Here is a 13,489-nt window from a genome sequence, read left to right on the forward strand (position 1 = left end):
TCATTGCTAATTGGCTTGCATCCTTCCCAAGAACTACTACACAAAATTAACATACTGACTTGAATCAATGTCTTTCAGTGCTGAAATATGACACAGCTTGTAAAAGAACATTTGCAAAAGTAACCAAAGATCCTTACTAACTACTACACAAAATTAACATACTGACTTGAATCAATGTCTTTCAGTGCTGAAATATGACACAGCTTGTAAAAGAACATTTGCAAAAGTAACCAAAGATCCTTACTAACTACTACACAAAATTAACATACTGACTTAAATCATTGTCTTTCAGTGCTGAAATATGACACAGCTTGTAAAAGAACATTTGCAAAAGTAACCAAAGATCCTTACTAACTACTACACAAAATTAACATACTGACTTAAATCATTGTCTTTCAGTACTTAAACATGATACAGCCTGTAAAAAAAAAATCACAAAGTTGACCAAAGATCCTTATTAACAATTGAAATTGGCAAATACAAACACCAGGTGATATAATGTGCACTGCATCATGCACATGCAATTTTGCTGGATTGTTTTGGTAAAATATGTCTATTCTCAAAAAATTTCATTGGTTACTGGGGATCTGCTCATTTGTGGCTAATCAAAGTGCAACTTGTCTCTTCAAATGTTTTCAAGAACTTGTGCAGAGCAACACTTGAACCAAGTTCCTCTGTAGATGTTAGGCACCCTAGACAGCTGTCTCAGCATTCTATTCTCTTATGTAATAACATTAAAGTAGTTCACCTCTTGTTAGTTTAATGTTGATTGAATGAGCTTTACTATAATCAATAGGTCAATTTATACTCATTGGAAATACATGAAAGAAAACCAATGTTGACCTGGATGGCAACATGAGAAAAGTGCAGTATGTGCATTGCATGATAACCTTATCAGCCCTGTGAATTTTCCCCTTCCAATGCCATACTATTTATGATAAACGATGTGCTGAACAGCTAAACATTCTTTATAATCCCCCAGTAAGTTGAAACTTTAAGAATATATAAGAAATGTCTTTTATAGATATACTGTCACAGTGTTTGGGCAACTTATGTTAATTTAAGCTTTAAATTTGTTTTATTTTATTGCAACACACACACACACTGATCTTGTATCCCATAACTGCCATATTTTCAAAATAAGGAGAGCAACAATTATTTCTGTGGTGATCATTTTTGTCCAGTAACACTGTAAAACAAGAATTTATTCTTCATTTGGAACTACTGGTACAACAGGACTTTTACCTGTAATTTTAATGGTTTTTCAGAAATCACAAATTTTTCTTATCAACTTGTAAATATTTCTTGTACAAATGACTAACAAGATAAAACAGCAGTATTGTTCACTAATTTGTCAGTCACAACTAATCTGAAATTCTTGCTTAATACTTTGGATGTAAAAGATAGCCTATTATTAAAATATTTCTCTCTCTCTCTCCTTTTTTTTTTTTAATCATGTCATAGCAGCTCACAGAAAGGCTCTGAGATTTTCTTCAAGTAGAAAGTTTTAGCTCATTGCTCCATCACCTCTTGACCAATCTGAGATTCAATTACAGTTTTGGACTAGGAAGTCAAACCCTTTCAACTGATATATTTGACCATGCCAAAAGTCTCATAGATTAATCTACTATAATCCTGCTTAAAAGAATTTCAAGTACTATAACTACTGAAAATTCTTTCTTGTTTTGTTAGTAATAAATACAGTAACTTAGATAAAACTTTGGCCACCACTTAATTCTGGGATAAATATTATGTGGATTTGTTATTCACAAAACTGTACTGGAAAAGAAATAGTTTATGATTTACAACAATTCTAAATGAAAATACAAGATTAATAATTCCAGTTTAATCTTTATTAGATCAGTGGTGTACAAAAAATTTAAGGTGTGACTTCTGTCATATGGCTGTACCTCTTTCATGGACTTCATCATATAAGAAAGTCAACAGAGTTTGTTTCTTAACTATTTTGAAAAAGTGGTCTGACCTAACAATTTTTTTTCCATGACTGTAAAACTACCTTTTTTCTAATTTCATGTTGTTCTCAGTTCCAGGGCTTTTAGCATTTTGGCATGAAGTAGCAGGACCAACAGGAAACTCATGAACTTCTGACATTGCTTTTCCTGTTGATAGGGAACTTGAAGCTGATGAAGAAAAAATACATATTTACTGTAAATATAATACCATAAAAAACAAAATGCTTATCCAAAAGGATTTCAATTCCCTACTACCAACTTAAATCATTGCTGTAAAATATTTTTAAATTTCACAACAATGAAATACTAAAAATATCTTCTCTCTAACACATTAATGTAAAAACAAATCTCAACACACACCAAACACATCAGTAATAAACAGTGTACAATATCTCTTTGACCAGACTTACATTAAACTATTTCCTCATTATTTATTCCTGTCTTGTAAGAGTATAGTAGTTAGTATGCAGGGCTGCAAAAACGAGGATCCAGATTCTAAAACCAGTTGCTGCTGAACATTCTACATACTTTCAACTGTGTGTGCATTATAAAAGTGACACTTCCAAGAGCCACTCAAATTCTTAGTAGCAGTAGGTGCTGGTGACTGTCTGTCTTCCCTCTGGTCATTCAGAATTAGGAATGGCTACATATGAATCAAATGATTTTTAAAACTCTCAATTTGACTCACGTGTCATTCAGGTTGAAAATTCTAGTTCAGTTTTCTTTCTTGTAACACTTTTAAGTTATTTAATGTTTATGTCTCCTACATATTAAAGCTCAATTATAGTGACACAAAAAATTGGGTGGTTGGTTTGGTGTTTTATAGCACTAAGCAACTACACTATCTGCACCAAACATCAGGTAAAATTATTAAATTTCACAAAAGGAAATTAAAGTAAAACAAAACAAAGTTTAATTTTTGAATTAAAATATAAATAGCATTAAATCCAAATTTTATATCAAGTCTACAGTGGTAAGAGAAAAACTACAGTAATACAAGTTGTAGAGGACTTTCTGTAGCATAACTGTATTTATCATAACTCACCAGGATGACTAACAGATAAGTTCAAAACCCAGCGTTAGTCACCTGAAGTTGGCCTTTCCAGTCTTGGTTTCAAGTTATTTGACATTATGGCCATTTTCAGAAAGTAAAGTAACAGAAGTTTTAATAGTCTTGTAGCAAAATTTTAATTATTATAACTTGCCAGGATAACTTGCGGGTAGTTCAAACAGCAGCATTAGTCATCTGAAGTTGGCCTTTCCAGTCCTGGTTTCGAGTTATTTGACATTACAGCTATTTTCTAATTTCAAATCTGACTAGTTGTACTTTGATTCTTAAATGAAAATCACTTTAAAAAAGAATCTAATTTATAAATAAAAAAAGTAAATAGCATTAAAAAAATTAAAAACATTTGTAAGGTGGACAGTGTAACCATCATCAATAACACATTATAGATAAACCTTAAGACAAAACATGTTTAAAATGGTGCTGTCATTGAGAACCGTAACAACAGCAAGACAATGTGGCTTACTGTGACTTGAGTGTTACACAGACAACACATCAGTTCCAGATAAAAGAAAACGATGAGTTAAAAAACTGTGACCAATACGTATTCTAGTTAGAACAACTTCCTCTTTCGGAAGCAAGACGGCCAAAGTCAAAGAGATAATTTTATTTGGAAAAGCTTGTTGTCACTTTGCTCACTCCAAGTTGACTGCCAACTGGCATGGAGCAGTGTATGAAACAGGCACAGCAGTGATAGCACCAGAGCAGACAGACATAGCTGCTGTGTCAGTAAGCTTGTTCCCACGAATACCAACGTGGTCTGGATAGAAGCAGATGTTAAAGAGAAATGGGCCAGTCAGTTTTGAATATAGGCAAGAACAGGGTGAGAATCAATGTGAAGTGATTTCAGGTCCAGTAGAGAACTAACCAAGTCGGTATAAATAGTACAATTCAAGTACTGCTTAGCTTCTATGTGATCCAGGGCAAGAGAAATGGAATACAGATTGGCAGTGAACACAGAAACTGAAGAAGGGATTCTGTGCACAATCACAACAAACCACAGAGTTATGTGAATTTGAACCATTTGTATAAATGAGGATGGAAGGATGGTTTGAAAGATGTTCAGCAAATAAAAGATGATACTTCCAATCAGGAGCATCACTTTTGTCATATGACTTAAAGAAAGATCACATTTAGAATGGTAAAATGTCATGGTGGGATGGCCTGACTAGTGGATACAGCAATGTCATCCAAGGACAGATCCAATTCATCCAACTGTGCCTGGATACAAAGGCCAAGTTGAAAAATGGTAGATTGTCTGTTCTGAAAAAGCACGGCACACTGAGGAAGGAAAACACAACCCCAGGTGGGATGTTGTGGTAAGGATAGAAGTTTTGAGGCATACAGTAAAGACAGTTGCAAATGGCAGAAGAGGTTCATTAAGACTCTGCCATTTGCAACTGTCTTTAGTGTATGCTTCTGTGTACAAGAGACTGGAGAAGTGCAAAAAGCCCTGGTGGAGAGCTGAAGTCCCTAATGATGAATGGGGTAAAGCATCTTCAAGGCTAAGGTCCTGGCAAAGACACAGACCAGAAACCCATAGCCCAGTTTTGATTGATTGAGAGCATAATATATCTTTAGCACAGAAAAGCAATCCACTCCCCATGAAGTGGAAGAGAAGGCACATAGGATGTTCAGTGCCCTCATACACTTGACTTGTAGCTGCTTGATCTCTGTTATAAAGGTCAGCTTATGGCCAAAGATAAGCCTCAAGAACTTTGCCTCAGGGACTACGGAAAGCACAACTTCACCGACACGAAGTTCAGGATCTGGGTGAATACCCCTTTGTGGTAAATGTGCATGCAAATGGTTTTAGAGAGACAGAAGTTAAAGCCGTTTGCTGTGGTACACTTCAATAAATGATTGAGGGCAGTCTGTAGCTACCGCTCAATATACCTCATGTTCGATGACTGACATGAGATGTGAAAGTCATCGACATAGAACCCATTTGCAACAGTAAGAGGGAGTTGTTCAGTGATGGCATTAATCTTTATACTGAAAAGTGTGACACTCAAAACACAGCCCAGAGGGACTCCAAGTTCCTGTAGAAAAGAACGGGAAAGTATCAAACAGACACAAACTGGGAATTGCCTGCCCTTTAAAAAATGTTTAATAAAAATGGGCAAATGACTATGTAATCCATACAAATGGAGGTCTTGAAAAATGCCATACCTCCATGTTGTATCAAAAGCCTTCTCAATGTCAAAGAATAGTGATACAAGATGTTGTCGTTTGAGAAAGGCTTCTCTGATTAAAATTTCAAGTCAAATCAGGTGGTCCATGGTGGAGCGTTGTCATCAGAACCCACACTGGGTGGAGAGGAGTTTGATTTGAGGAACCAAACAAGACGAGCATTAACCATCCACTCTAAGGTCTTTCAGAGACAGCTCGCAAAAGCAATTGGACAGTAGTTTGAAGGAATCTTGGGATCCTTCCCAGGCTTAGAGAAAGGTAGGACAATAGCCTGGCACCAGGCATCAAGATAAACATTCTTCTGCCAGATCTGCTTAAAAACAATCTGAAGATTAGGAAGAGAAGCAGTAGATAGATTGCGCAGCATTTCGTAGTGTGCATCATCAGGTCCAACCGATGTACTGCCACACGGATGAAGGGCCAGTTTGAGTTCCACCATTGTAAAGCGACAATTATAGTCATAAAGACAATCAGTTGGAAAGAAAAGAGGTGATCGCCCCTGAGTCTTGATGGCTAAGAAGGTGGAAGATGAATCAAAGTGCTAGATACCTGGCGAAAGCTTTCACCTAGAGTATCAGGGATGCTCCAGGTATCAGCTACTTCCCGACCATCAGAGAGCAAGACTGAAAGGGGGACAGAATTATATTGCCCACTGACCTTTCCAACCTTGTCCCATATGACTTTGGAATTTGTGGTAGAAGATATGCTGGTTGTGAACTTAATCCAATACTCCGTCTGGTTTTGAGGTATTACCCACCAAGCATGTGAACAGGCCTGCTGGAAAGCAATGCAATAAGGGAATGTGGGATACCTCCAAAACGTATCCCAGGCCTGTTTTTGAGCCTTCCGTGCCATGTAGCAAGCAGGATTCCACCACGGAAAAGAATATCATGGAAAACATGTCAAGGTTTTAGGAATAAATTGAGCAGCTGCCTGTATAATACAGTCAGTTCCTGCTGTCACACAGTCATCTATTGATAACTTAGTCATTGGCAGGATCAAGTTCTGTAAGAACAGTGAAAGAGGACCAGTTTGCTTGATCCAAATTCCACCAGCGCACGTGGGTTGGGTGGCACAGACCATACCAGTCTCTCAAAATTATAGGAAATTGATAACTGCCTCTTGGGTTATTGTCAACCTTCCATGAAAATTGGGAGATCAATAGCAGTAAAGGACTGACTGGGTGCATGAAAATAAGTAGAAGAACCAGTATTGAAAAGAGAAAGGTTGTGGTCAGAAGGCATATGCTCTACAGAGCAATCTCTCCCATCAATATCAGCACTTCCCCACAGGGGATGATGTCCAGTTAAGTTCCCCAGGATTAAAAAGGCAGACAGCAACTGTTCAATGAGAGCGTGAAGGTATGATTGATCATAGGCATCTCCAAGTGACAGGTTGATAGAACAAACAGTGATGGTACGACCCAAGGAAACACAGATGGCTACGGCCTCCAAGGGTGTGTCAAGTGGCAAAGACAGGGTGGGCACATGCTGACCAACCAACAGTGCCACCCCTCCATGCATTCGTCCATCACACAGCCTGTCATTTCTGTACAAAGAAAACTGCTGAAAGGTGACTGTATCGGCAGGTTTCAGAAATGTTTCCTGTAAAGAAAGACATGCAGGATGATAGCAAGCAATTAGTGCTTTGATGTCATCCAGATTAGAACATCAATCTTGACAGTTCCATTTTATAAAGTTAGACATTTTTATTTATGTGTAAACAAATTGGATGGAGAGCCCTTCTGTTTACAACCACATATTTTTTCTTTATTGTCTTTATATGAGGGAGGTTTGTCAACCTCCTGGATCCCTGCCCTGAGTAGACTAGGCAGGTCTTTGTTGTTGGAAGAGGATTCCAGCAACTGAGGACGTGAACAAATGATAGTTTTGCATCTTGGGGTGGGAGAAGAAGATGTACCCGAAGAAATACCCATACCCAGAACCAAAGAAAGTGGATTTTGGGATTTTCTGGAATGTATGTTAGGGACAGAGATGGATGTTGATGTTAATTCATCAACTTTTTAAACCATGGATGTCAAAGTACTTTTTATTTGGTTTGAGAACAAATCTTTTGGAGGAACACAGAGATCTGTCTGCACTCCCACTGTAGTAGTGAAACTAAGTGTAGCAGCATACATCCTAGATGAAGTGGTCGACAGCAACTTTCAAGCCTCAAGGTAAATAATGTTTTGAATAGTCTTCAAACATTGCACATCTTTTCCTTCTAACCATTTAGAGCAAGAACGAAAGTAGGACAGGTGATAGCTATTGCAATTGATGCAATGAGGGCCTGTTTTACACTAACAGGCATCGTGGTTCTTGCCATTGCAACGAGCACACTCCAAGAAACCATGACATGATGTCTGGAAACATCTGAGAGGGTTTGAAATGCATGGCCATACCTTGCAATTAAGATAACCTGCCTTTATGGTTGCAGGTGGACACAGTGATGAATGAGGACATTGGTTGGCATTATAATTCCATCTTTGCGAGAGGAGATATGTCTTACTACAGAAACTCCTTGGGTGGAGAAACCAGCGAGAATCTCCGACTCAGGGATATTCTTCAAATCCCTTTCAACAATAACTCCTCATGATGAATTCAAAGTCACATGAGGCATAACCTCAATAGATATATCCCCAATTGCCTTTGAATGCAAGAAGAGTTCACTGTGTTGAAATGCAGATGTTTCCACCAATATGTCCCCAGAGCAAAGCTTTTTGACTAGCTTTGGAGAGCCAGCAAGTTCCTCTATGTCTCTTCTGAATGAAAAAGGGAGACATCTACCCTAAAGGTTTGTCTGAAAGAGAATGTAGTATAAGAAAATGAGGTACAACAGGTGTTACAGATGTTGAAGATTGCTGTTCAGAATCTTTAACACATGGTCGTTCACCTATAGACTGTTTTTTCACTATTTTATTTAAGTTTGTATTTGGAGGATCCTTAATAAAAAAAAAGAATATTTCACTGCTCACTGACCCCACCTACCATGGAGACCTACAAGGGGATGCACTACAATGGCAAACAAGGATATTGCAGCAATGCCAGGGTTTTTTGAGCACTATACTCAAACACCAGTATCAGATACGATGTCCACAACACCTTTGTTGACCCTAGTCCAAGTGGACCAGCCAACTGACCATAGGGGGGGCCACCCTAAGGCCACCCATCTACCAGAGTTGGCCAAAGTGGTGTGTTAGGGTTGAAACCCTCAACCACCAGGATCCTCTCCTCCGCTTCATGGGTCATCATGCATGGCAAACGTGTGGGTGGATGTTAAGATCCCAGAGTAGGTAAACTGAAAAAACCGTACCTTCCCTGGGAGGTCCCCTCACCATGTACAGGAATCCACACTGAGGGGATATAAAAATCATTTTATTTTAATTCTCAGAATTGTAATAATTATATACAATGAAAAGTAAAAGAGATTAAGCCTAATGAGATATAAACAAAATACTAATTTTTACTATTGTGGCAGCCCAACATCTGGTTTCTTTTTTGTGTTCAGAAGAACTAATGAAAGTTTACATAAAAAGAATACAAATGAAATCATAGCTTCATGACCTTATACACAGATTTAGTTCTGCAAACTTACAACAATATGATTTAAAGTTAAAGAAGGTTCTAAAAATTGTTAAACTTTTTGCTAAAATATATAAAGAATAAATATCATGAATGTCTCAAACTACAAAAAATGGGGATTTATATGTGAAAAAGAAACTATTGTATTCACACACAACTAGCACCATAACCAAAATCATTATTCTCATATGACCAAACTTAGGTTTCAAGCTATAACTTCCAACTGTATGTGTGTGTATGTATCCTCATAATTATTTTTCGCCATGCACACAATGAGAAGTTACAATTAATAAAATGTGCTTTAACTATTACAGAATAACAAGGTTAATTCAGATGCTTATGAATAAACTTTAAATTCAAGACAATAATTTCTGTATTATAACAATTTTATTAAACCCATTAGTTCTTAATAGTATTATTATAAAAACAAAACTTGAAATTTCACATACCATGTGCAATATTTAAGTCTGTATTAGCATAACTTGGTTCTTCTCCAATTTCTGAGAGTTCTGCGTAATGAATTGATTGACTAGTAGGAGATGTTGTCGTTGTTGATGAAATGGTTCTCGCAGCATCAGGAGCTGCTGCATGTAAGCCTAATCCAGATAGGTTAGAAGATCCTATAAATGGTGAAGAGCTAAGAGAGGAGCATTGTTGGACAGAATTTGTAGAGCTTGAAATAAGAGTAATGCCTGGAGATGGGCCAGGCCAAGTTCCACAAGAAGAACTAATCAGCATGTGGTTATGTGAGGGAGGAAAAGAAGCTACAGATTTTGTCACAGCTGCTAAAGGTTCCATCTCTTCTTCATTGTGCTTAATTTCTGTATAGGAAACAAGCATACCTATAGTAACAAAGATTACAATTAAAAAAAAGTTTAAGATTTTATTTTGTTAATCAGAAAAATCCATTTCAAAAACACATTAAAGTTAACATATTTCATATTTGATGTTTTTTGATAAAAAATTAAAAATAAATCATTAAAAAAAATCAACCTAATGTAGACAGGAATTAACATAATACCCATGTATCCATCCCAAGTGATTAAACGAAATATTTTCATATATATATATGGAGAAAAAATGAAATTTTACCATACCAATTATATCTAACATTTAAATACCACTAGACTAGATTGTTTTTGTTTTTCAAAAAACATATTTATTACATATAAATAAAGAAAACATATATAAAAATAATCATTCAATCTTATTGTAGTTTCAAATACTTTCTAAGATCTTATGTACTATATGCTACTAGTGCTGTCTAAAACACCCATGTATTTTCTTTACAATATGTCTTAATTATGTTACTCCCCATATCATATCTCTATAAACTGTAAGGAAGCAAGTGGAAGCTTGATATTTAAAACATTTTTCAGATAAAGTATAACTGCATATGTTTTGAGAGATCATGACTATTACTCAAATGTGAGACTAAGTGGGAGGTTAATATGTTCTTTAAGATATTTTGAATCAGTCTAATAGATTACTCATTCATATTATTTTAATTATAAATAGATGAAGCTGTAAGGACAATTTTTGTATATTTTTAACAATAAGGTAATATTTTTGAACTATGATGAAATTGTTAAATTATTCTCATTCTGTACCTATATCTTTAAATATTTGTGACAAAGTGTTAATTACAATTCAAAGTTTTTGGCCTACCTGAGTTTTCTGGTGAGCTCTGTGGTGTGACAGATATCCTAGTTAGTATTCCATTTATGCATTCTTCTGTATTTGAATTACCTAAAAGTTGATGCCTAAAGCCAACAAAAATTCAGTTTTTATGCAGAGATACTTGTCATTTGTAAATGTAACGAAATTCCAATAACTATCAAATTCCAAATTTAATTAATTTTCTAACCAAGGACATTTGTTTTTTAAATCTTGACAAGAGAACTACCACATATGCAAAAATAAATGAGAAAATATAAAAAGTTTAATTCTGACCAAGTAAGAAAATATAGAAAACATTCATATTGTAAGTTTAATGTTTAAAGTTTAATAAAACTACAATTTTTAAAATGATTTAAAATCAATTAAAAGTATTTTAAAATTTACTGCATTATAACTATGACTTTTGAGCATAAGGACAAAATTAAATCAGAGAAGTAGGAGTTATATTCAGTTATAACAATATGAATTAAGATAGAAATATACAAAACAAAGTACTATAAATACTTTCAGAAGACTGACTGTGCATTTTAGTGCTTATGCAGATATAGAACATTTAATACCTGTGAACATGACTCATAGTTAATTCCTCACAATTTGATGATTCAATGCAATCCCTGGAGTGTTATCTCACAGCCCTTTCCCAAGAAGATTATTCATGTAACATGACTGTTAAATTATGTATAGCCAAAATACAAAATATTGCAAGTAATGGAATTTTAGTGTTTTCCACAGAATGAAAAAACATCCACAAATGCAATGTTTAGGTGAGTAACTGCTCTGAAACCAAAAAACACCCCAATATTGCATAATACCCTCATCTTCAAAATGAAGGTTATGATTATGAAAGAGAACCCTCCAACCCAAAAAGCTAATTATATGAAGCTGATCATATCTCCTGACACTCTTAACAAGATAATAAGCAAGAATTTGAAGTGGAAAAAGGTTCATAAAACAAAAGTGCAGAATTCAAGATGTGTAATCTAAAATTGACTTTTTAATCCTTTATAGAAGCTTGTTGCAATGAAAAATATGATTTAAGATATTAGTATTTAATTGTAACCATCAAAATAAACTGGTTTGACAAAAGAGGAAGTAATTTCAAGGGAAGCATGGTATCTGAAAAATCAATTTTGTAAAGTGCAATTAACCCTTAGTTGTTCTCATTCATTTATTTTAAGATGATGTGTGAAGGTAAACTGGTAACAATAACATTTGATAACTGAAACATTAAAGTTAATGTTTTCCTAATATGAAAATGTATTTCCAAATATATGTATATTCTTTCACAAAATAGTTTTCCCAATTAGCACTGCTCTCTATCAGCACAATTTTTCAATGCTCACCACTCGCCTTCCATCTTCCACTTCTGCATATCTATCCACATGTAAATGATTATGCAGCAGCTCTTCACCAATAGGAGTATGACACAGCCCCTATCATAAGTGGCACGCTCTTCATACTTGCATTAATTAGTCAATTCAAGATTAGATGTTGGACCTACACCACATATCACCAGAAATGAGGAGGCTGTGCTGGAAGTATGACAAGAGGCAAGTATCTATTGGAAATAAATTTTCAGTTTTGGAAAATGTTAACATCCAATACAATATCTAGCCTACACTCTTAAAAATAGCTAGAATCCCACACAGAACTGGTGGAGTATTGGTGAAAAAAATGATCACCCTTTAAGATGTGCCCAAAAGAAGACAATGAAGTGTGGAACCAAAAAAAGAGTTTGTTTTTTTCTTTTGAATTTCAAGCAAAGCTACTCAAGGGCTATCTGCACTAGCCATTCCTAATTTAGCAGTGTAAGACTAGAGGGAAGGCAGCTAGTCATCACTACCCACCGCCAACTCTTGGGCTACTCTTTTACCAACGAATAGTGCAAATCAAATAAACACAATATAACCACAGAAAATACCCAAATACTAAATAAATAAACAAACATAACAAATGCAAAATTAAAGAAGCCTTACTTATACAAAAATTCAAACCCAAAATAAACCAATACAAAGGAACACCTTTATACCTATATTAATAAATATAATCCAACATTTAAGCACACCTTCTACATTTCTACACTCAATTACACAACCTCCGTCAAACATGCAGTCAGCTATCAATCAGTTACCTCTTTCTTTCTTTGTGAACCTGACAATGACTGAAGAAGGTTGAAATGCTGTTTGCTCCTCTACATGGAGATTTCTCTACCCATACCAGCCGTTTTTACATATATATGAATAATGGAATTGACCGTCACATTACAACGTCCCCATGGCTGAAAGGGTGAACATGTTTGGTGTGACGGGATTCGAACCCTCGGATTAAAAGTTAAACGCCTTAACCCACCTGGCCATGCTGGGCCTACCAAAAAAGGAAATACCAAAGCAGTGTGAGACTGCACCACATATGAACCAGATATATATATTTTATGCTCCTTTATGGCTATGTCATAAACATAAAAGGCAAATAAACATGAAGGAATCCATAATACTAATAACCTTGATTATCCTTCACTACACATAACAGAAAGTTTTAGTGTCTTATCTTCAAAATGTTATTAAACTGCTTTTTGTTTATGTTGTACTAATTAATGATATAAACCCTTAGCTAATAATCCATAATAATAGTATGTAAATGTTAAATTCTTTATCCTACAAGAAAATATTTAAAAAATCCTGAACTTTCCTTAGTGTTACACAGTATTACATTTTCTCTAGGAATTTTCTGTTCTCTATTTTATACACAACCAACCCTCTTCAAAATGTATGAACTTAAAGGTAAATTGGTCCTTATAATGTCATAATTATTTATACAAGTCATAATTTTTATACCCTTCAATTTTGTTTGGTTGCAGAGCTATAAATGGAAAATCAGACCCCTCTTGTCACACCCTCTCTTTCAGGAATTGTTAATAGTTTTCTTTTACATTTATTTGTATATTACCTATAATCAATAGAAATCAAGGTTTTTATCTATCATGTGACATGTTG

At 35.2% G+C, this 13,489-nt stretch overlaps 1 protein-coding gene across 6 annotated transcripts in view; it reads right to left on the reverse strand.

Moving 5' to 3' along the window:
• The window catches only part of LOC143240257 (E3 ubiquitin-protein ligase CBL-like), a 76,938-nt gene that overhangs the window by 11,660 nt on the left and 51,789 nt on the right, over window positions 1–13,489 (reverse strand). For 4 of the 6 annotated variants that reach the window (XR_013021685.1, XM_076482413.1, XM_076482416.1 and 1 more), the window contains 3 exons: window positions 10,485–10,579; window positions 9,266–9,658; window positions 2,018–2,141 (listed from right to left, as the gene is read on the reverse strand). Coding sequence is in view for 5 of the 6 variants with exons in the window: in XM_076482413.1 (XP_076338528.1) it covers window positions 2,018–2,141; window positions 9,266–9,658; window positions 10,485–10,579 (612 nt within the window). In the remaining variant the exon portion in view is untranslated. The remainder of the gene's footprint in view (window positions 1–2,017; window positions 2,142–9,265; window positions 9,659–10,484; window positions 10,580–13,489) is intronic. The other 2 variants (XM_076482415.1, XM_076482414.1) reach the window with 1 other exon arrangement.

This window comes from Tachypleus tridentatus, chromosome 13, assembly GCF_004210375.1.
Source record: "Tachypleus tridentatus isolate NWPU-2018 chromosome 13, ASM421037v1, whole genome shotgun sequence".
In the NCBI taxonomy this organism is placed as follows: domain Eukaryota; kingdom Metazoa; phylum Arthropoda; class Merostomata; order Xiphosura; family Limulidae; genus Tachypleus; species Tachypleus tridentatus.